The sequence below is a fragment of the Pelodiscus sinensis genome, chromosome 4 (assembly GCF_049634645.1).
Source record: "Pelodiscus sinensis isolate JC-2024 chromosome 4, ASM4963464v1, whole genome shotgun sequence".
NCBI classification, from domain to species: domain Eukaryota; kingdom Metazoa; phylum Chordata; order Testudines; family Trionychidae; genus Pelodiscus; species Pelodiscus sinensis.
In genome coordinates, this window is record NC_134714.1 from 44,715,097 (window position 1) to 44,738,793 (window position 23,697).

At 48.8% G+C, this 23,697-nt stretch overlaps 1 protein-coding gene across 1 annotated transcript; it reads right to left on the reverse strand.

Annotated features, from left to right (window-relative positions):
* Positions 1-3,215: 3,215 nt before the first annotated feature.
* VRTN (vertebrae development associated) lies at positions 3,216-16,762 on the reverse strand. The gene is made up of 2 exons (XM_006117741.4): positions 15,463-16,762; positions 3,216-6,546 (listed from the first exon to the last, which is right to left on the reverse strand). The coding sequence occupies exon 2, from the start codon at positions 6,543-6,545 to the stop codon at positions 4,509-4,511; it is 2,037 nt and encodes a 678-aa protein (XP_006117803.1). The 5' UTR covers position 6,546; positions 15,463-16,762; the 3' UTR covers positions 3,216-4,508.
* Between the last annotated feature and the right edge of the window lie 6,935 nt (positions 16,763-23,697).

Sequence of the window (23,697 nt, forward strand, 5' to 3'; positions counted from 1 at the left end):
CTCCAGAGGCAGCTCAGCAGGAGCTTGTAGTGAGGGAAAATCGCAGAAAATAAAACTGAATCTGAACCAAGCCAGCATGGAAAAGAAATGTTTTTGCAAATTGCAAACTGGAACACTCTGGAACTTAACCTGTGGGCCTCATTGCCCTCTGGCCCCTTCACACAAGGGTATAAGACCAGAGTAGCTGGTGTGGTAGAAGTGGCCAAGTTGCTGGCCTGCTTACCTCATGACAGAGTTGGTGCTAAGCTGTTGGGAGGGAGAAGGGTGTATGCAAATATGAAGCTGATGAAAGAAAGGATGTAGTTAACACAAATGATGAATCTGTGGTACTCACTGCTACAGGGGAATAGTGAGACCAAGAACTTAGGCTTCCCAAAGCACCAGGTGAGCATCATGAAGCCACCCACAACTATAGCTGATGAAATAACATGTATGGCATATAAACCTCCTGCTTCTGGGATAAACCAACCACTACCTAATGGGATTTAGAAGATGTTTCCCATGTAGGCAGGGAGTTGTGTAATTGTCCATCATGAGGGTTTCTCATATCTTCCCCTGAAGCATCTATTCACACTCTGCCTGATTAGAAGTAGACAGAGCACTACCAGGCTTCTCTACTCTGGCAAGACGTACATGCTGTGTTCCTGATCACTGGGGTGCATGTATTGCTAAGCCTTGGCCCTGCTGCTGAGTAGGCTCAGCCACCAGTGCCTAGAGCCTGAAATTGTGCTTTAATAGGCTGAGTGTTGGACAATCCACCCTCTCACACTCACCGCCTTTGTCTAGCTAAGGGAAAATACCATTTATTTGATTTCGATTTCACAGCTGCTGCAGCCAGGGCTGCTGAGGGGAAACAGCTGATCTCCCAGCCTCTGGGCACAGTTTATAGACACGGGTAATCATTCTGGAGTAATTACTATCTCACTCCCTCAGAGGAATTCACTGGTGAGAAGTCACTGGGAGCTAATTACTCTGTGTGTGTCTCTCTCTCTCTCACACACACACACACCACTTGCTGCAAAAGCTTCCTCCCCCTGCTTCTGTCACCAAGGAGTACGCTCCCATCCTTGGATCACAGCCCTATTGCGGGCTGCTCACCTTTCCTATTGTCAGCTGCTCTGGATCTAAGATCCTAGCCCTGCTATTTTCACTATCCAGCAGCTAGAGCTTTTTATAACACCTATCATTGCCCTGACTGGACAATAAAACAAATTCTACCTGCATACTCCATTGCTCCTTATGAACCATGCCAGTTGAATGACCCTCCCTTCGCTCTGAGTTAGACTGAATCAATGCAGGATCTGTAGTGTTAGGGAGCTTGGGGGTGGGGAGGATTGAGATGATGCAGTGCTGGTGTCATGTGGGGGGGGGGGGAGAAAGAGGAACAAGTGCTGCTGCAGCCCTTTCTCTACAACCCCAGCTATCCCCACAGGTGTCAGCTTCTCAAGTTGGGGGGCTCCCATATCAGAATCAGGCCCCCCAGGGCTTGGGTGCCAGCAGGAGTCAGATCCTAGGTGGGCAGGCCCTTGCTACCAGTGCGATCTAGGCTAAGGACTACAATAGATTGAAATGGGGGTGGAGGAAGGGTTTGCATCCCAGCAGCCAAGGAGCAGGGAAGTTGAGGGGGAATGCCGCCCCTCCACATCAGGGAAGAGAAGGGGCTTTCAGCACAGGAGTGGGAGATTTAGTTGGACCTCTACTACTTCTCTTATTTTAACCCCTGATGTGGGGCTCATTTCAGTCCCACCTGGGATAGTCCTGTTGAGTCCCTGGTGTTCCTAGTGGAGGCATCCCCCTCAGGGTTAAGTCCTAACAAACTGCCTACTAGACACAGGGGCTGTGTCTAGACTGCACCCCTTTTGCGGAAAAGGGATGCAGATTAGACAGCGCAATTGCAAATGAAACAGGGATTTAAATCTCCCCTGCTTCATTTGCATGAACATGGCTACCGCTTTTTTCCAGCTCGGGGCTTTGCCAGCAAAAAGCGCCAGTCTAGACGGGGATCTTTTGGAAAATAAAGCCTTTTCCAAAAGATCCCTTATTCCTCTTAAAATCAGGAATAAGGGATCTTTTGGAAAAGGCTTTATTTTCCGAAAGATCCCCGTCTAGACTGGCGCTTTTTGCTGGCAAAGCCCCGAGCCAGAAAAAAGCAGCAGCCATGTTCATGCAAATGAAGCGGGGGAGATTTAAATCCCCGTTTCATTTGCAATTGTGCTGTGTCTAATCTGCATCCCTTTTCCGCAAAAGGGGTGCAGTCTAGACACAGCCAGGCTGTCTGGGCCTGTGGGAGCCAGCACCCCAGACTGCTGCACAAGGCTGCTAGCCCCTCTTCCCTGAAGCTGAGATTCCTCTCACTGCGTGCACAGGACACAGAGGCAAAGTGAAGTAGAGGGTAACAAAAGCACAGAGCTCCAAGAGGAAGAAGGCCTCTCTGTTTCCCCACTGGAGGGAAGAAGAGTTAACTTCCCTAGTAGCAAAGAGAGGACTGACCTATGGGGGAATAGTGCATTTTAAAAACTCTGCACTTCCATAGTCTTCCTTTACCAGAGCACCACCTGCTGGCTGTGAGCCCCCTTCACCACTCAGATTCCCCCCCCTCCCCACCTCACTCAGGAACAAGGAATGAGCAGATCTATCACCACAGGCATAGTACATTACATCCTTTGTTTTTGAAAAGATCAGTTCTCAGACAGACACTTGCTGTGATGTTAGAAATAGCATTCAGTTGCATGAGCCTGATCTGGCTTCCAGTGCCATCAGTATAAAGACCCCGTTGTTCTGAATATAGACCAGACTGGGGCCTAGGGCACTGGTTTGGATCTGGCCCAGCTCAGCAATAACTGACAAGTGTTAGCCCATTCCCTGTGCTGTAGAGAGCGATCCCCTCTGCTAGTGATTATCATCCATGCTAACTGTTCACTGAGTTCAGATTATTTCCTCATGAAATTACAGCAGGGAGGGGAAGGGGGTCTGAAGTCCCAGCCTCCCCCTTAGAAGTGATACCACAGGCTCAGGGCAGACAGGAGAAAGTTTTGTATAGCTGCTGCCTGTCTGGGACCTTGGAGGGGTGGGGAGAAAGAGACAGACTGTTACCCTGCAGGGGCGCCTATTGGGCCTAGCTTTCCCCTAAAACTAACAAGAGGATAACAACGCTCACTGAGACATTTGAGTCACACACAAAAACGAGGTGAGAGAAGAGACATACCACACAGGGCTGGGAGGGGAAGGGTTTTTATTGATTTACATTTCTACAGGTTGCACATGCACATTCAGCCCTGCTGTAGCATGGGGCTCTGCTGCTCAGTCATGAGATGCCCTCCTCCCTTACTCTCAGTTCATTAGGTGCAGTGAAAGTAGAGTCCCCTCCTCCCCACAGTGGCTCCTGGTGTAGTCTCTCTACCTCTTCCAGTGGGGCTTCCTACCAGACTCCTGTGAAAAAGATGCTCCTGAAGAGCAGGAGCATAAGGCACATGCTCACTGGGACTGCAGAGAAGCAAGGTCACTTGCTAATAAGGCAGGGGACACAGGGAAGTTATTATCCAGAGCCTGCAAATGACAGCAAGTCACAGGCTTGAAGGGGTCAAAGCCAACAGGTCCCTGTTTAGCTGAAGAGCTACACATGATCATTCCCAGAGGGGAAGGGCAGACAGAAAGAAACAGGAACGCAACCCCCTCACCTAACAAGGAATGAGAGGAGGTCTTGTCTCCTGGGACTACAGGCAGGGCAATGTCTGATCAGGGACGCCACAGAGTCACTAGGCCTCTGGAATTAATAGTCACAGAACTCAGATCATGTCAGTGCTGTCCCTGAGCTAAACCGCTCCTCAAACTCCACCCGTGTTCTTAAGACAAGGAGGAATGCACCAAAGCACTGTAGCCTCTAGGGTACCCCCACCTAAGGCGGGGCTGTTAGGAAATCTTCCTATGGACACCATGCCTGGGATGGTCTCAGCACCATCTCTTGGAGCCTGAGAAAGAATGAGCTTGGTGTCCTTGGTGTGCCAGGCGCTGTGTAGCCCCCCCCCCCCCCCCCAAGAAACATGATAGACTTCAGGTTTGACAGTGACTGGGCAGATGAGCCCACAAATCCCATACATAGCATTCAGAACAGAAGCCTGCAGTTTGTCAGCCCATAACTTAAGGGCATTTATTCCCATAGTGCATACAGGAACATTTCAGAGTCCCATATCCCTCCTTTTCCCCTATTCCACCACCCTGCATCCCAGGCTAAGCATCAAGAGAAGGAAGTCCCCCTTCTGACTTTTTGGGGCATCTTGGCCACCCAGAAACAAATCCAACACAAATCAGAGCTCTCATTCCACTCCTCCCGCCTCCAGGGACTGGCAACAGGCAGGCCTGGCCCCTGTACTCTGAGACCAGATTTAGTCAAAACAGAAGAGAAAACAAAATAAGAGAAAAAACAAAGACAAAGAGAGCTGAATTGCAGCTCACAAATGCTGCCCTACCGCCTGGAGAGCAGAGAGCAGGTTCCAGCAGGCAGCCCGCCCTCAGGCATCCACTAGTGTCAGTCCATCGTGCAGGGCACGCTTCCACATGTAGTAGGTGGAACGTGCCGTGAGGGGGAAGTGGGCACTGAACTCTTTGTAGGTTGGGAAGGTCTTCGATTCAAAGCGCTGCTGCAGGAACAGCTTGGCCTGAGCTTTGAACTGGGCAGTGGCAATCACATCCATCACGAACATCCGGCTGTGGGCTCTTTCCGACATGGCATAGCCAGAGATTGTTGCATTGTAGGGGGTGACAGATGCCTGCTTGTCTAGATGCCTAGGTGCCACTTCCATTTGGGATCGTGGCTTGATCCCAGGCTCTGCTTTTCCAGGAGCCTCAGAGATGACCTGACTCAGCTGTTGGGATGAGCTGGTCCGGAGAGGCTGCTTGTTCATCTGTTGGCTGCTTTTCTTCCAGAACCAATAGGCTGTAGAGGAGAAGCCAGGGTAGCGGAGGCGGAACTTACAGAATGGCAGCCGCCATTGCTGGACATGCCTCTTGGCTATGTCACGAAGCTGCTTTCTCCAGTTATAGACTGAGGGTTTGAGCTGAAGGAGACTTCTGGACTCTGAGCGGTGTCCGTTCAGCATTTTCCTGCCAGACAGATTTCCAGGCTTGAATGGCAGGTACACCTTACTTTTCACTAGGGGCTTCTGGCTGACTGAAGGAGCCTGAGGGGGTTTGAAGTTGGGATTCCCCTTAATGGCTTTTCTCCGCCAGTTGTAGTAGGTGGACCTGGAGATACCAGGGAAGCTGCGCTTGAAGCACCTGTAGGGTACCAGAGTGTTCATGGAGATGCATTTCTCCAGGTATGACTTGGCTCCTTGCATGAAGATTCCTGCTTGGCTGGGCTCCAAGGGAGGGATCTTTGGCCTTAGGCTACCCTCTGACTTTGCTGCATCATCCTTGTCTGGGTTGGGCTTTTTTTGATGGTCTCCATGAGGCTCCTGTGACCTCGGAGTCTCAGCTGGAGCAGAGGTGTCACCACCATTGACCATGCTCTGCATCTCGTGCTTCCAAGCATAGTAAGTGGAGCGGGAGATTTCTGGGAACATTTGTCGGAAGTGCTGAAGAGGGATCACATTGCCTTCTTGGAAGCAAGACTGCAGGAAGTGTTTGGCTGCAAACCTGGTAGCTGCTTTCTGCCTGTGTTCCCGGGACTGGCGCTTCCAGCGGTAGAAGGTGCTCTTAGTGATGCTGTACTTGTCACACAGATTAAAGTAGGTCAGCCGGGGGTCACTCTTCAGCAACTCCAGAGTCTGGACTGGCTGGACTGGAGGCTCTGGAGAAGGGCTTGCAGGTTCCAGCTCTTCCAGGCCTACCACAGCTACAAAGTACTGTGCTTTGAAGACCTGAGAGGAGAGCTGCTGGCCTGACCACATGATGTGAAGCGTGGAGGTCTGTGGGCCACACTTCCTGGGCCGGATGAGGCGGTTGAAATATGGCCGGATCTTCAAGTTGCTCATGGGGTAGATGGAGTAGATGTTACATTGCAGCACTGAGGCCAGGGCATAGACATGCCACATGTTAGCAAAGGTGCCAGGGAAACAAGTAGCCTTGATGTCAGCATCAAAAATGGCTTCAAGGATAGCCAAAGGCAGGCTGGTCATCTCTGGGGACTCCTCAGTGCAGAGAGAGTAGCGGGCAGCCTGCAGCATCACCTTGGAGTCAATCATGCCATTCAGGTAGTAATGCTTGTGCAGCAGCATCTCCACAACTGTGCGCACCTGCAGCTCCAGACTCAGGCTGGGGTTGCCCCACAGCAACACACTGGCTGCCTCAAACAGGTGGTTCCCCTCCCCCTTGCACACCAGGGGCAGCATGTTGCTGGGGGCATCCTCTGGATACAGGCTTCTTGCTACCCGGTCAATTTCCAGCTCTTCCTGGAACTGCCTCCCACAGTAGCTGGGGAGTGAGAAAGAGGACAAGGTCCTCTCAGCCTCTAGGGCTGCACTGGTTAATCCCTCTAGCCCAAAGCATTCAGTGGCCTCTTGCAGCTCCTGCAGCACAGACTGCACCAGCTGGTGCCGCTGGATCATCCTGCAAGACACAAGAGTTCAAACCATGTAAGCTCCAGCTCTGCAGAGGAGACCATGCCTCCCAATGCCCACCCCACCTGCAAGTAGGCACCCTTGCTTTCAGTCCTCCAGATTCAAAAGGAGGAATCCTGGTCTTGAACCACAAACATGGGCAAGGGATACATCTTGTGTTGCTCTCAAGCGACCTCTTCTGGCCGATGTATAAATGGCACGGATGGCCTCCCGAGAGAGGACAGGCTGGTCAGAGCGATTTGCCGCAAGGTGTAGGAGAGTGCAGCTTGAGGGTCGGAGGTAAGGCTGCACCAGCAGGGGCTGCTGCAGGCCAGGAGTATAATGCATAGGCAGAGCTGAGAAGAGGGAAAGTTTATACCTGGTCTGTTCTGTGCCTGGCTTTGTGCCTAGTATGGGCCTGAGCATAACATTTACCCCAGATGGTAAAACCTGGGAATCTCAAAGGGCAAAAAGGTGAATTTGTTTCATTACCCAATAACAGCACCTGGAGAGAGGAATGGGAATGGCCACTCCCTTCTGCCATCAGCTTTCCTGTGAAAAATCAGTGTTAGAAAGCAACACTCTTCTAAAGTCCTGTGTGCAGAGACAGAGCCCATTCTCAGGGAGCTTTCAGCCTGCCCATAAGAGGGACAGTATAGTCCAGAGAGATCCCTTGCTTGGCCAGCTGCAGGAGCAAAGCCTATTCACAGCCAGGATCATGGTGTCAGAGCAACAAAGCTCTCAATACCCATCCTGGAAAGTCTGTACCCTGATAGTGTAATACAGTGGTTCCCAACCACAGGTCCACAAACAGGTGGCAGGCTGTGAACACTTGCCTGCTGGGCCATGGCACTCTGTTGGGCCATGCCCCCAGCCGTGTGCTGCAGTTGAAGCCGGGCCACGCTGAGACTACTGGGATGTCCCTACTGGGGCAGCCTCACAGGACCGGCCAAAGGGTGTGCAGGTCCCAAGGCAGCTGAGCCGCATGGCCCCCTGCCGGGTGGGTGGAGCTGGGCAGTGCAGGGCCCTGAATGCGTGAAGCCACAGGGTTCTGAATGCCCAGGGCCCAAGGCGACCGTCTCATGGCAGCCACATAACCTGGCCAGCAGGGCTGTATGGCAGGTAGCTGCTGCATGTGCCATGGCTGGAGCCGGGCCATGGTGAGGCTGTCCCTACTGGGGCAACCTCACCACAGCCCCGGTTCCAATTCCATGGCAGACACATGGCCTTGCATGGCTGCTCTGAGGAGTGGGCCTGCTCCTGAGGTGGTCAGCCTGCATGGCCAAGTGGGGCTGCTCTGGGGCAGCTGAGCGATGTGGCGGACCAAGGATCCTCTGGGGCAGCTCCAGGGGCATCCAACCAGCATGGTGGAGCAGGGCTCCTCCCGGGATGGCTGTGTCCCTCAGGGTTGGCTTAGAGACCCTCTGGCAAGCGCCTTGGCTGGGGCTGAGCAGGGGCCACCACTACCAGGCGGCTGGGATCGGGTGAGGGAACATGGCGGGAGAGGCCCTCTGAGTCAGTCAGAACCGCACCACTTTCAGCCTAGCCTCTCCCCAGCGTGGTCCTCCTTTTCTTTTCTTTCCTTCTCTTTCTTCCCCTTGGCCACAGCCCAGCCCCCTCCTTCTAACCTGCCTGCTGTACTCTTGCTTCTCTCAAAAAATTAGTGAAAACCAGAACTACTCTGCAAAGCATGCCATCTGTTTAACGATGTGCAATTTTGATCTTCCCATCCACACAATGACATGTATTGTGTGCGCACAGACACAATGTAAAACACCACTTGACAACCACACCACATGACAACGAGCTGTTTTTGTGCAAAAAGAGGTTTTTGTGCAAAACTGCTACGGCCACACTGCTTGTTTTTACACAAAAACTCCTTATGCAAAAACAGCTCAGAATAGATTATGCAAATGAAGTGTGACAAAATGCTAATCAGCGCTTCATTTGCATTGCCTCTTCCACCAAAAGCCATAGGCTACGTCTACATTGGCCCCTTTTCTGGAAGGGGCATGTTAATTTCAGCTATCGTAATAGGGAAATCCGCGGGGGATTTAAATATCCCCCGCGACATTTAAATAAAAATGTCCGCCGCTTTTTTCTGGCTTTTAGAAAAGCCGGAAAAGAGCGTCTACACTGGCCCCGATCCTCCGGAAAAAGCGCCCTTTTCCGGAGGATCTTATTCCCACTTCAAAGTAGGAAAAAAGCGGCGGACATTTTTATTTAAATGCCGCGGGGGATATTTAAATCCCCCGCGGATTTCCCTATTACGATAGCTGAAATTAACATGCCCCTTCCGGAAAAGGGGCCAGTGTAGACGTAGCCATAGTGTAGACATAGCCTGAATGTTAGGAATCATCATAAAACAGAAATTATTACAGCGCCGCTACATAATTCCATGGCATACCCACATCATGAGTACTGTGTGCAGATATGGATGCCACATTTTCCAATTCTAATATATATATATTTTAAAAGTGCAAAGAAAGGCAACAAAACTGATTAGAGGTATGGAACAGCTTCTATATAAGGAGAAATTAAAAAAACAGACTTCAGCTTCGAAGAGAAAAGACTCAGACATATATGGCAGAGGTCTCTACTATCATGAATGATGTGGAGAAACGGAACAAAGTAGTATAATTTTCCCCTTTACATAACACAAGAACTAGGGGTTACCCAACAAAATAGTAGACTGTAGACTTAAAACAAAATTTTTCACACAATGCATAGTCAACCTGTGGAACTCTTTGCCAGGGGACACTGTCAAGGCCAGACCTATAAGAGGGTTAAAAATAAATGAGCTAATTCATGGAGGATGAGTCCATCAATGGCTGTTAGCCAGGTGGTGGGGGAGGGGAAGGTGCATCCAGTGTTCCCTGTAAGATTTTCCATCCATGAGCGGTCCGAGTTTTGTCTTGTGCACCAATATTGAGGTCATGTGCGCTTGTCTGGATGTGTGCCACTGTGGCACCCCCCAGTTACTAACAAATATATTAATGTGTTATGGAAGAAAGAATACTAAAGCAGCCCTTTCCCAGTAACAAAGAATAAAACGAGCTGCTAAATCAGGACTTTCACCCACACATTTTTATCATTATGGCTGATCCTAACTGCCAATGTGCTGTATTTGTCCCACAATCTGCTTATTAATCACCCCTGCACTAATACAAAAGGCCTTACAGTCATTCTGAAGGAAATGGGTGCTTCCTAACAAATGAGCCTAAAAATAATGAATTGTGATGGTTGCAGCAGGTACAAGAACAATCCCATTTAAACTGTTTAACTATAAAAAAAATTGTAGTTAAGATCAGATGGCTGAAACATGGAAGGAAAAGATGGAACTAAACATTGCTAAAATACAGAAGTTATCAAAGCCCAGGCCAAAAGAGATCTCAGCTGAAAAACAAACAAACAAACTTTAGTCAAAGATTAAATATAAAAATGAATAGCGGTTTAGAAACGTAAGCAACTTACATGAGTCATTTGTTCAGAATTTGCAATTTACACATGCTCTTTGAAAGTCTAAAATCATTTTCAAAAGTAAAATAGTTCAAAACTTCAGCTAGTAAAAGATAAGCCAAGAAAATTTAAATATTTAGTCGCTCATTATGAGCATAGCAAGACCTCAAATTTTCAAACACTAATATTTTATATATCAGCTTTTTAAAAATTCCACTAAAATTCATTTAAATATTTTATTCAAGGTTGCAAAACTGACAGCTACTCTTTATTTGACAGTGAACATCGACTGACAACCTTAGCTTTAACTTAGTCATCTGAAGAAGTGGGTTTTGCCCATGAAAGCTCGGGATACCATCTACATATTTTGTTAGTCTTTAAGGTGCTACTAGACTATTTGTTGTTTAAGTTTTTCCTGCTACAGACTGAGGTTCCCCTCTGAACTTTTAACTTTGTTAGTTAACTCTTCAAGTGTCCTGATGCTTTCACAAAGTTAAACTTTTTTTTCCTTTAAGTGATTAATATTAAACATAAAATAAGTGAAAATAAAAAGAGAAACCCAAAATAAATATTCTAACTCCCTGTCAATAACAAATAAAAAATATAATTAAAGTAAAAATTTAAAAATAAGTATAGGTGTTCATATAAAATACAAAAAATAATACCTCTTACTTCAAATCTTTTAAAAGCTCTAAAAAGGCAAAAAGCTGGGTGGTTTAAAAACAAAAACCAACCTAGCACACACACAATCAATACAAAACAATAAAGCCCAACTATTAATCTCCTATTCAAAATAGGGATGCGAATGGTTAACATCACCCTTACTGGGTGATGCTTACTACTTATGGTCAACTGGTGTGAGGCCTGACACACTTCAGGCTGGGATGTGCCACATCCTGGCGGGAACAACTTCCACCCCAGCCAGAGCCACTGGAGCAGCCGCCGCCTGCCACATAACCTCTGGCTCTGGCCCCACTGACTCTGGCCCCACTCAGGGCCACACTGCCTATCACGTGGCTTCCAGCTCTGGCTGCCAGAGTAGCTGCCTCCCGTAGTGCAGCTTGGGCTCTGACTCCAGCCAGGGCCACCAGAGGAGCAGCGGTCCACAAGGTGGCCCACACCACCAGCCCTGGAGCTAGGTGGCTTCCCTGCTGCTCCTGGGGCAGGGCAGCCACCCAGCACAAGGCCCCACTCCAGAGCAGCAGAGCACGGCTCTTCTGAGCTAGACAGGAGGTTCATTTCTGGTGTGTGCCCACACAGGTGCGCTCCTTAGAGGGAAGCCTGGATGCATCCCTAGTCACTGTTTGCCAGAAGATAGGAGTGGATGACAGGGATAGATCACTTGATTCCCTGTTCTGTTCATTCCCTCTGAAGCACCTGGCATTGGCCGCTATCTGAAGACAGGATACGGAGCTGGATGGATGGTTGGTCTCAGATTGTGAGCTCTTCAGCATACGGCCTTCTTTTAGGACTAGAATGAACCTAGCATACCTCAGGAAGGACTGAAAATCACCATCAGCATTTTCCAAGGGGACAACAGGCAAGAGGGCTGATGCAGTAATGTGACAAAGCCCTACAACTGGGAGTCAGATTTGCCCTTAAATGCTGCTACAGCTGGATCTGGATTTGCCATTTAGGCCCAAGGTTACATTTTTAGTCTCATCAAGGCTGTCAGAGGTGTTTTATGAAGCACCATTCAGACAGGCCACATGCCTGGGTCATCTGTTTTCATAAGCCCTGACTCAATAAGTGCTTCAAGTCTGAAGCATCCATGGAAAAAAGTTAGCGGGTGCACTCACTGGCAGCAAGCACCTCTCCCTCCCTCTCACCACCACCACCACTGGATGGCTCTGTCATTGACTCCTCTTCCTCACAGCACCTCCAACCCACTTGATCAGCTGAGGGGGAGGAGCAGAGCCAGGGTGTGTTCAGGGGAAGGGCCACAGTGGGGTTGGGAAGAGACCGGGTGTGAGTAAAGCGGGACCAGGAAGAGGCCGGGCAAGAGTTTGAGTGAAAGGGGTGAAGTGCAGGCAGAGGCTGGGGTGAGATGGAGCTGGGGTGGAGCAATCCCAGGTCAAGAGGGAAGCTGGCACCAGTGCCTGATTTAACCACCCCACCACTTCTCCTTAGCTTGGTTGGTTTGTTAGGAGAGCAAGATTTGCTTGTGTTACTCAGGAGGGACTTGCATAAGGGGTTTATTGACACACTCCTACAATGGGTAGCACAGCCCATCTCACTCCAGCAGGCCTGCCACTGCATCCTCCACTCCCTATCTTGACAGCGAGGTGGTCATTTAAGTGAACGTGCTGCCCCCATACTACTCCCAGCTCAAGGAGTAAGAGACTAAAGATGCTCTCATAGACATCGCTCAATGTGGGGGCCATGAACAGCCTTTCTTCCTTTATGATGAGATAGGAGGGGCTTCCCAAAGCTTTTCCTCTAGCAATCCAGTGTGGAGGAGGTGGTTGGGGGAGAACCACCACTTTAACACTCCTTCTCCCACACCACTTCCAACTCCTATAGCTGACAGCCCCCCAAATGCCAGACCCCTTATTTCAGGCAGCAGAGGGACCTGACAGGGCTGGGCTGTGGAGTGGGGCTTTCAGCTGCCACAACTTAGGTGCTAGATTTGAAACAACAGGCTTGGTTTCACCCACGCAATAGTAGCTATACGCAAAACAAGCTCCCAGCACCCACCACCTACGGCTAGAAGTGGCCAGCTCTCCTCCTTGGAGTCTAGCCCCAAAGCCCGACTCCTTGGCCACTTAGACTACAAGCCTCTTTCGAAAGAGGCTTTTTCGAAAGAGATTGGCTAGACAGCAACCAGTATTTTCGAAAGAGACGCTTTTTCGAAAGCGAGCACCCAGGCAGTCTGGATGCTCTCTTTTGAAAAAGCACTATTTGTGTTCAATAATGCCTTTTTTTGAAAGAGCACTATCAAAAAAAGGCATTATTCCTCATAAAATGAAGTTTTCCGTGGTAGGAAAAACTGCTGTTTTCTTTCGATTTAATTTTGAAAGTACGTGGCAGCAGTCTAGACACAGGCGAAGTTTTCAAAAAAAGACCACTTTAAGAAAAAAAACCTGTAGTCTAGACACACCCTTAGCTAAGGCTGCCAACAAAGAGGCTACTTGTGATTTGGACCCCTCTCCTCTAGGTACTTCACTTCAGTCACAGGCTCATTTCACATAGTGCCAGTTGGCTGGGCATCCCAGGTATACATCACCACTGCCCAACATCACATTTAAACTCATACATAGAGGTGAGGCTTTGTAACACATTCCTCAAATCCTGGAGCCCAGATACCCAACAGGAGAAACTGACACAAAAGCCTGTGATGTGGCCACCAGGGAGGTCCAGTAGCATAGTGAGAAGCCCAGTCCACAGTTGTTGGAATAGAGGAGCCTGCAGGAATTCCCACTAGGATGCTACCCCTGAACCCTGGTCAGGGGCTGTAGCTTTTATGAGTCTCTGGCCAGTAGGTTTCACATGAACTTGAAGCCACTGCCACTCCTTTGCAGCAGAAAGAAAAGCAGCTGTTTCTTCTCCACCCCATAAAAAGCTATGTGGGGAAGGATCTACTATTCCACCCTTCCCTAAAAACCTCCTGGCTGCTGAGAGAGAGAGGAATCTTTCCTTTTCTATTCAGAGCTGGATTAAGACACAGACACAATAAGAATGTGCCTAGATTCGCCTCCCTGTTAATCACATGACCGCAACAGACTTCTCAGCTTTCATTTCAAAGGCAAAAATAACATTTTCCTCCCTTACAGTTACAGAGAGAAGTTTGAAAACATAAATGTAAAGGGCTTGTCTACACTAGGCAGCTTTATCATTTTAAGGGTAGCAGGATAGTTAAAGCAAGAAACAAAACAATCTCCATGTGAATAGTTATACTGGCATAAAAACATGTAAGCCTGTATAGCTTCCAATTTGGAAGGGAAATACAACTTTTACCAGTAACTGCATTCACACTAGTCCTTAAATTAGTATAAGCATAATAGATATAAAAAAGTTATATCTCCTAACCATAACACTGATATAAATTGTCTAGTGCAGACTAAAGCTGATAGTTATGTATGACTCAGACTTTGTTTGGGGGGTGAGAATGGAATGTGGGTCCTTAGGCTTTAACTATCCCAGTAAAGCGACAAAACTTTCTAGTGTAGACAAGATGAGGCCTTAGGCAGCCTGACACAACAGCTCTAAGAGGTGTGAATTGCCCCATTCATCTTAAACATCTATAAACACCTCCAGTTCCTTAAATGGAAGCCATGTGAAGTTAGCCCTTTAAATGTGTTTCCCTGTGTCAAAGCCATGTTTGTAGTCTAGGGGGCAGGACTGCCCACATCAGCAGTGAAGCTGAACAGAGCCGTGTGAGTTTCCCTTTATGGATGTTTGGGTAAGCTGTAAGCAGCAGCAACACTGGCAGCTGCCAGCAGGCTCAGGAAAATGACTTATTTGAATTGTGTTTGGAAAGTTTTTCACTGCAATAAAGGCTTTTAGCCTTTACAAAGTAAGAGTTCAGACACTGCACAGATATTAGTGGCTTCAGCTCCCTACTAACTCCAAGATAGTGGCTTTTTCAGGCCTTCTCTGAGCCCATCTAATAGCCCATATACGTTCTGGAGTCAGACTGGAACTCCAAAGGAGGAAGGCCCTGTATCCCATTCCCTGAGCCAGCCAGTTCCCCCTGCACCACTGGCCCCAAAGCAGGAAGGCTGCATCCGCAATTCCCAATTCACAGGCCATGTTATTTGTAATATCAGGGTGACAGAACAGCCTGGGGACCAGCATTGTGGGTTCCCTCTGCTGGTGGCTCCCTGGCCCTGCTGCAGCATAGGGACGCTTGTGTTTGTCTGGGAGGTGGAATCTGAGGGAAACAAAGTGTGACTGGGGGGCTCTTTTTACCCTCAGACATGCCAGGGTTTCAACGGGCAGAAGGCATTGAGGAAGGGGGGGGGGGGGGAAGAAACCGGGTTTATTGTCCTTGAAAGAAGGAAAGGCATTTCTGGACAATTGTGTCCTGGGGCAAAGTCCACATGGAGAGACAACACAAAGGTTCCTCTCGCTCGGTTCCAGAAATGGCCTGGGAGGCCCCAGCCCACAAAAGGAGCCAGTGAAACTGCCCTGGGAGGCCCAGATCGCATGGGGAGGTGGCAGCTCCGCAGCAGCGCTTGGGGCCGGCGGGGAGCTATGGGGGGGGGGGGGGGACACAGAGTGGGTGAGGCAGATACTTCACTGGGAGCCGCTGCCGCAGCTCCCCGGGCACCACCCTGCAGCTGTTCCGCGTCCGGAGGTAATTGCACAGCTTTCCCCTCTGCTCAAGCCCGAAGCGTTTGGACTCTGGCCCCCTGCTGACCTGGGCTGCGCTTTCTGCAGTCCGGCCCACGCCTGGCTTTCACCCTTGCAACGAAGATTCCCTCCTCAGCCAGGCCTGGGCTTTGGGAACCTCCTCTGAACTCACCTTACTTGTTGGGCAGAGCCCTGGCGCTCACACCAGCCAGTCCCCGGCCGCTGCTGTTACTTGCCTTGCTCCCTCTGCAAGGCAGTTCCCTGGACATTTAAATCCTGCAGCAGGAAGCGCAGCAGGCTCCACTTTCTCAGCTGGGTCCCACATTCAGACTGGAACTGGTTTCAGATCTGGAGTGAACCATCTGGAGTGATTGGCTTTGGCTTGTGTGAAGGGGTCTCAGCTCCTCCCCTCCCCACCAGGAAATAGTCCATCCTCAAGTGCTCTTGTATCCAAGATGAAAGGAGTGCAGATTCAGGGGTCACTTCCAAAGCTAAAGTGATAATGGCTATTGTCTCAAGACACTCAGACCAGCAGGACTTCTTAAAGGGCCAGCACCTTCACTGCTCTGCTCTCACACCTTCCAGAACATGAGCAGAAAAACAAGAAGAAACTGGAAAGATCTTGGTTCCAAAACTAAAATATAAAAGCAGAGGAGCCCCGAGGAGGAGCTCTGCCTGTAGCTGGGAGCCATGTGGGAAACTCAACACTGGTAGGGAGCTTGGATACAGACTGATTGGTTTGGACCCCCAACAGCTTCCTCCCCAGCCCCTACAAGAGCTTCCTGCTGCTTCCACAATTACAACAGAAAGAGAATCAAAGGCCCAGGAACATTTTGCCCAAGGATAAACCTTGCATATATATGATTTTTCCTCTTGTTCCATCAAGTCAGAGCAAGAAAATTTGAATGTTTTCTTACTTGGCTTGCTAGCTCTCATCCTTTGGCACCCACTCTCTGGCCTGCCTACTCGTCCCCAGTAGGTCTCCCAGTCTGTTACCTGTCCTAAATATTATGAGAAACAGACACTCTTCCACAAAATACCCTATTGCCATGGGGAAGATGCACAGGGCTGGGAGCCAGGAGGACCCCCCCCCCCAAAAAAAGTTCAAGCCATACCTCTTTCACTTACAACTGTTTCTAGTTCAGTGTATTTCACAACACTTATTCATGAGCAAGGCTTTACATTCTTCTTTATGAGACAAGCAAATATTCTCCCCATTGTACAGATAAGGTACCTTCTGGCAGAACTAGGTTTCTAATATAGCAGACCCAAATCTCAGCTGCATTGCCTTTCAGAAAGAATCATCCAGATTTGTTTGCTTATCTGTAACCACCAGGTCCTACAGCCTTCTAGAACCAGGAAAGACCCAACCATACCCATCTCCCCGAGTCTGGTGGTCTACCCTCTGGCCCCTTATTCCTGGTAGCCTACTTATACTCAGGGCTTGTCTTACACCCATACCTTTACCATCAACCTCTTCCCCCCGACTCTCCCTAACACCTGGACTGATCCTTCTCTTGTTTATTGATCCCCCCCTTCTCTCCTTTCTTGCCCTCTAAAACCACCCCTCCACTAGCTCTGGGCAGCTTCAGCTCCCTCCCTCTACCTATTTTCTTGGCCCCAGAAACCTCAATCCTTATCAGCCCCTCCCAGCACAGTGGATTTATCACATTCTTTGGGCCTTACATGAATCTGTGTAAACAATAAAACCAATGAGAGTTTTACTCCATTATTCCTCAGCTCCTAAAACCAACTGCCTCAAAGTCTTTCGTCTCAGGAGACCCTGAAGCCCAAGCCCTTTCCTGCAAGACCCTGCTGCAACCTCTAAGACCTCCCCTCAAACCCTGAAATTCCAAAATTTACTTTCTTCTTCCACCCAAGGCTCTGCCAGTCCCACAGTCTCTCCTGCTTTCTGGTGCCCTGTGGTCTAACCTAATCATTGCCTCCTGCCAGTCCACCTGAAGCCCCTGTGCTCTTGCCCTTTATGTCTCTTCCATGCAAACTTTTCCAAAACATCTGTCTTGCATGTCCTGGTGGGATTTGTGTGGAAGAAGCATCAAAGGAATGAATGGTATGTCAATTTCCTAGGGCTCTGGTTCTGCCAGCAGCGGCTCCCTGCAACCTTTGTGGTGGATTGGTCATTTGCACAGTCAACACCCAGCTCTGGGGTGGGACAATTCAGATGAGGGAAGTTTTAACAAGTTCTCGGATTTGAAATGTTTAATCAAGAGAGCAAGAGCCTGACTACTTGCTGCCTCAAAATAGGGCCCTGAGCTTTGGGGGTTAGGTGCTTGTTATTGAGACTGAACAGATATAATGGACCCTAGTGGTCTTGGAAGCCCAGCAAACATCACATTTTCTCTTGCAGGTATTAACAATAGGAAGAGAGCAGCCCTGGTGTCCGGTTATTTCCAACCCGGTTCATTAGCCCCATTGTTAACTGCATTCACCTTTATTTAGCCAATATGTGGTTTCTGCAGGCCCCCACAAACCCTTTGCTCTAGCCTAGTCTCTATCTCCCTGGGCCAGGACTAGCCCAGACTCCAACCCAGTCCCATACCTTTCCACCTGCCAAAGCCCTAGCATGGGATGTGATTTGTGCCAAAGATCCAAAGTGAGAGGCACAAAATAGTTATTGATGCAGATGTCAAACATGCTGGAGTGTTCCTTCCTCTGCATAACTCACTTTCTGGAACCTCTATTCTGTGATTCTTCATTTCTCATCCAATAACACTCAGCAGTAATGGAAGGGGAGGGAGAAAATGTGTTTTCTCTCCCATTCTCTTCCCATGTCACTCAGCTGCCATTTCTGCAGAACTCCCTGTAGAGTAGTACAGTGACCTACATGCAAGGCCCTGTAGAGTAGTGCAGTGACCAGCCCCATCTCCCAGCTACCTGGCACCCTCCTCAGTCCCTCCAATTAAACCCAGCCCAATCTACCTTCAAACCCTGGTAGCCCCTATTTTCAGGTGTTGGCTGCTCACCCAGAACTTCAAATCCATGCCCTATGAGTTCACTGTTACTAAATACAGAAGAGTTATTCCAAAGAGAGTGAATGTGGGAGAGGAACATTAGGGGTGCGTCTAGACTGGCAAGATTTTGCGCAAAAGCAGTTGCTTTTGCACAAAAACTTCCCAGCTATCTACACTGGCCGCTTGAATTTGCACAAGAGCACTGACTTTGTAATGTACAAAATCAGTGCTTCTTGCACAAATACTTTCACGCTCCCGCTCAGGGATAAGCCCTCTTGCGCAAGAATACTTGCGCAAGAGGGCCAGTGTAGACAGGCACCTTAATTTTTTGCACAAGAAAGCCCGATGGCTAAAATGGCCATCGGAGCTTTCTTGCGCAAAAGCGCATCTAGATTAGCATGGATGCTTTTGTGCAAAAGCACTTTTTGCGCAAAAGCATCCTTGCCAATCTAGACGCTCTTTTGCGGAAATACTTTTAACGGAAAAACTTTTCCGTTAAAAGTATTTCCGCAAAATCATGCCAGTCTAGACCTAGCCAAAGAGCTGTCGAATTAGCCCCCTTCTCCCTTAGGCAACTGCGTAGCCAGTTTCCTTCACCTAGAAGTTCTGCTGGCTGTCAGAATCACCTCTCCTCAGCAGCCTAGCTGGCTCCATTCTCCTTAGCACCTACACCCACTGACATTCTAACAGTGTTCTCATGCTCCTGTCTCTTTGTAACATTTTGGTTTTATTTGCAAGGCTGGGTTCACAGGCCAGGGATGCTGGTAAATCCAGCCAGCTGGATCAGTGATTAACATGGGAGCTGGAAAACACACAAAGAGAAACCCCTGAGCAGTTCTGTTATGCAGATCACTACACACACAGGCTTCCAGCATATAAACAAGTAGTTAGTGTTTTTCTGTGCTTGGGGCTGCCTGTTCCTTAGCCGAGGTCAGTGGGAGACACCTTTGCCCTCTGTTACTTGGTTCTGAGGAGGCTGGGATTTTTTGCTATAGGTCATCCAGACGTGGTTTAGCTGTTGTCACCAGTTGATTTTCTGTCTTTAATGTGCCTGCAGTAGTCTATTCTTCCTCAAACAAGTCCTGGGGCAGGGAGCACAGACTCCAACTAAGCTCAGTTTCTCATGCTGGGGTCTTGGCCATGCTGTAAGTCAGGCCTGTCAGCTCTAAGCTAGCAATACATGCGTTTCTGTGTAGAAAATGGGTCCAGTTTTCAATAGACATTTTAATTCTCCCTGGTGTTTTCAAAATGGGGGAGGAATGTCTGCAGGGCATAGAGCTGGGTTCTTGTTAAATGAGAGTATTTGTAGCACCTAGTCACTCATTGACTCGAGCATTATTCAGGGCAGCACAGAGATGAGCTATTGTTTTTGGACTGGGCTATAGAATGTCATATAATTGCCCAATCTTCTGTGTCACTGCTAGAGCCAGCTTCTGTTCTGTGTGGGTCAGGCTACTGCTGGGCTAATTCTGGGGTAACTTTTCTAACTCTGGATTTGGACTGAGTTGATCCTTATCGCTCAGCCCATCTCTAAAGAATAGATTTTGTTCTTTGCCTTTTCCAGGGCTCGGTCCAGTAAGGTGCTGACATCCCTCCACTCCCATGGAAGTCTATGGGAGCTAATGACGCTGCACATCTGTTCTTGTGATTGGCATTCTCCCCTGTTACTTGTGTATAGTTCTGCAGGGAAGCGTTTGCAGCAAGCTAGGGAGAGTTTGCAGAATGCACCAAAAGCTGGATCAGTGCAGCAACCCTAGAGCATTAGACAGAGGAGAGAGCGCTCCTCTGTGTATAGCTCTGGTGGGATATTATGTGCACGTTCAGGTACCTCTGAGTTAGAGGGAGTTCAGAGAAGAGCAACAAAAAGGCCCAGGGTCTAGAGTAAATGAATTAATGGGAAAGATGAAATGATGTAACTCTGTGTAGCTGGATTAAGTAGAGGGAATGGATAGCTAACGTCAGAGGGGTTAAGCCTCAAGGAAGGAGAGGAACTAATTAGGATGATGCCAGGTAACAGGATGAAATGCAAGAAGAGAAAATGTTGGCTGAATTTTAGGAAAACCTTGCTCAGAGAGCTAGTTCTGGGGGAAACTTGTCCCTCCACAGGAAAGTGGGCAAGGAAGGGAGAGGCCCCCTTTTAGACCAGACAATGAACTGGCCCATGTATAAGAGGGACAGTCCTGTCCTGGGATAATAGAGATGGGACCAAAATGGCTTTCTCAACTCTGCTTCTGATTTCTGTGACATGCTCAGGGCTTCTCCACCCTTAAGCTCCCTGCCCTCCTCACTCAAGGTACCTTCTCCCCCATCCCTCTTTTGTTCAGGGTTCCTGCCATGGACTAATTTGACCTTGGTCCTGGGCTCCGTTTCCTGCTCTAGGGGTGACTATAATGCACACAGCTCTGCTCCCTGCTGCTGAACAGGAGGGGAAGATGCCAGCGTATCCCAGATCATGTTCTATGATGACTGGAAAGATCCTGGCAGCAGGTGGTGAGGGAGGGAGAGTTCTGGGAACTGCCAAAGATTCAAAGTCAAGATCAAAGGGTTTCCCTTCTGATCCCCCTCACACTTTCCATTCCTCCTGCATGCACATAAAAGCACTCAGCCCCCAGCAGGCCCTCTGTGGAAGGGGCTGGGGGTGCTTTTCCACATGCTTTTCCTGTGTCATTAATAGCTAAACCAGCAGCGGAGACCTAGTGAATGTCCCCCACCCCCAGCGTCAATGGAGACCTCATGTGAGTTTGGTGACTAATTTCCTCCCATGCTTATGCCAAGAACTCTCATGGAGCCTCACAGTCCAGGCCTTCCTTGGGCAGTGGGAAGGGGGTCCCAAAAGATCTCCTTGTTACCCTTTTCACAGGATCAGGGGCTGCCAGGAGGACCTGGGAGGAGCAGGGGCAGAGGTTAGTGGTAGAAGTTAAACCACAAGGAGAGACCTGGAAGAGGAGAGAAAGGCTGCTTGGCTCTCTGGAAAAGGAAGATTAAACCAAGCACAGTGAATGGGGTAAGAAGAAGCAGAGTCATTCAAATACTAGGGCGACAGGCACCAACCTACACAGTCAGGCCACGTCTTAACTTCTCTGAAAATTGATGCTGCGGCAGTTGATCTTCTGGAGTTCGATTTAGCAGGTCTAATAAAAACCCTCTAAATTGAACGCTGAAGGTGTTTGCTCCCATCAACCCTCCACCGTGGAGATGGTGCAGAAGTTCAAATTATGGTATGTCGACTCTAGCTGCACAATTAACAAAGATGGAGTTGCGTATCTTAATTTGAACTTCCACGTGAAGTATTGACGTGGCCATACACTTGAGAGCAAGAGGAAGACAAAGTGGGTGAGAGTGCAGGCATAGGTGCTGGAACTAAGGGTTTTGGAGTGCTGCAGCACCCCCTGGCTTGAACTAGTTTCCATTATAAATCAGGTTTACACTTAGAGCCCTGCAAATCTGTAGATAGCTGCTTTATATCCGCAGGTATCTGCATCCACGGATGTAGATGCAGATATCCATGGCTCATTTTTGCAGATATGGATACAAATTTTGTATCTAGAATCCTGCAAATGTGAGAATATCCACTTCATATCCATGGGTATGGATGCAGCTATCTCACTGCTCATTTTTGCAGATACAGATGCAGATGTGGTTACAAAACTTTGTATGCGTGCAGAGCTGTATTTACAGTTTGGTTCAATGGCTCTGAGCATCCCCACAATACAGATAGCTCCAGCACCCTTGTGTGCAGATTTGCTAATAGGCCCAATTATATTCAATTTCCTCATTAATGATCCAGAAGGGGGATAGAACAACCTAGTTTGAAACTTGCTGATGACATTAGGGAATACAGAGAACTACAAAGAGGCCTAGAGATTAGAAAAATGGGTAAGAAACAGCAGAGAGGGACTCATCTTTAGAAAGCTTCGGATAACATGTCTGGAGGAAGATAATCCCAAACCCAGCTACTCAGTGGTAGGTGGAACCTGGGAAGCAAGAATGACTGGAACAGACTGAATATGGAGAACAGGCAGCTTGCAATGCAGTGTGACTACAAAATGGCCATTGTCACTCTGTCAAGGAGAATGATCATCACTGTCCACATGGCTCTGCCTCCACAAATGAAGAGTACTGGAAAATAACAAGAGAGGTTCAGGGGCTTGAGAGCCTGACTGATGAGGAAAGTTGAATAGAGCTGAGTCTGTCTAGCTTGGTTATGGAACATCAGGGTGAGGGAGAGAACAGTCTTCAAGTGTCTAGGGTGTAAACAGCCAGGAAGCAGAAGGTTGTGGAAAGCGTGCAACTGATTATAATTAAGAGCAACGGGATAGACTGAAGCCTAGGAAAATACAGACTGAATCTCAGGCAATTTCTGAATGGTGAAATCAGTCAAGCTTTCCACAGAGAAGGGAGTGGCAGGCTTATCTCATGGCTCATTGAGAACTGAACTGGCCAAAGCCCTGTTTACTACACCAGAGGAATTATATATTCAGCTGCTGAGAGGGGGTCAGCTGCATGGGACCTACTACTGAATCAATAGCAAATCCCACAGCCAAGGCTTTGCAATGCAAAGGGGATCCTTTGGAGCCTGACCCCAGAACAGGCTATGAAATGGCCTGTGGTGTAAACAGGGCAGTGCATCCCCAGAAAATCTGACTCCAGGACTCTCTCCCCACCCCAGCCCTGAGGCACGTCCTGGAATGGACAGAACTTTTGCTGGTGAAGAAGTGTGAGAAGTGGGAAGGGTGCAATAAAAGATGTAAATGTTCAGTGCTGAGAGCGGCTCCGACTGTCTAGGACACAGGCTTTGGGGGGAGGGAGAAGAGCTGATAGAGAGGCCCAGAGGATGCGCTCCTCTTTTGTTCTTGATCTTGGTTGTGTCAGGAGGGGCTGGGGAAATTCTTGGAACTGATACACTAAATGGAGCTCACAGCAGGTGCTGTATGAGGCTGGAGGAGGACAAAGGGGTGATGGGAAAGGGTTTGGAATAGACAATTGCAGCCCAGCATGTCTGAGTGTTGTCAGATCCTCTGGCTTCCATGCATCCAAAGTAGAGTCCAGTTTATAACAACCCGGCTGTGAATATTCTGTCCCAGCTGGAAAGCCACTTAATCTTCCTAGGGAGAAGAGGAGCGAGGCAGATAAATTCCAGTGATCACTGATCCGATACGGTTCACAAATGCCGCCTCTTACAGATTGCTGCTCCAGTGGGGTGCAACTGGCCCTCCCGGGCTGCCATCCCTAACTTTTGTGGCAATGATGGATGTTTATTTCTGTGGTAATGTTCCATGCTAGTGGGCTCAGTGTTTGACAGAGATGGGCTGTGCCCTGTGGAGCTTGATCTTTAAATATGACTGATAAACCTGTGAATCACAACAGCTTGAAATGGGAGGGGGTAGAGATGAGAACCAGAAGATGGGGATGCTGCCAAGGCCGAGCAATATTTG

Bases quoted from the DNA above. Each gene is read 5' to 3' on its own strand.
- VRTN (XM_006117741.4), bottom strand. From the start codon at position 6,545: ATGATCCAGCGGCACCAGCTGGTGCAGTCTGTGCTGCAGGAGCTGCAA.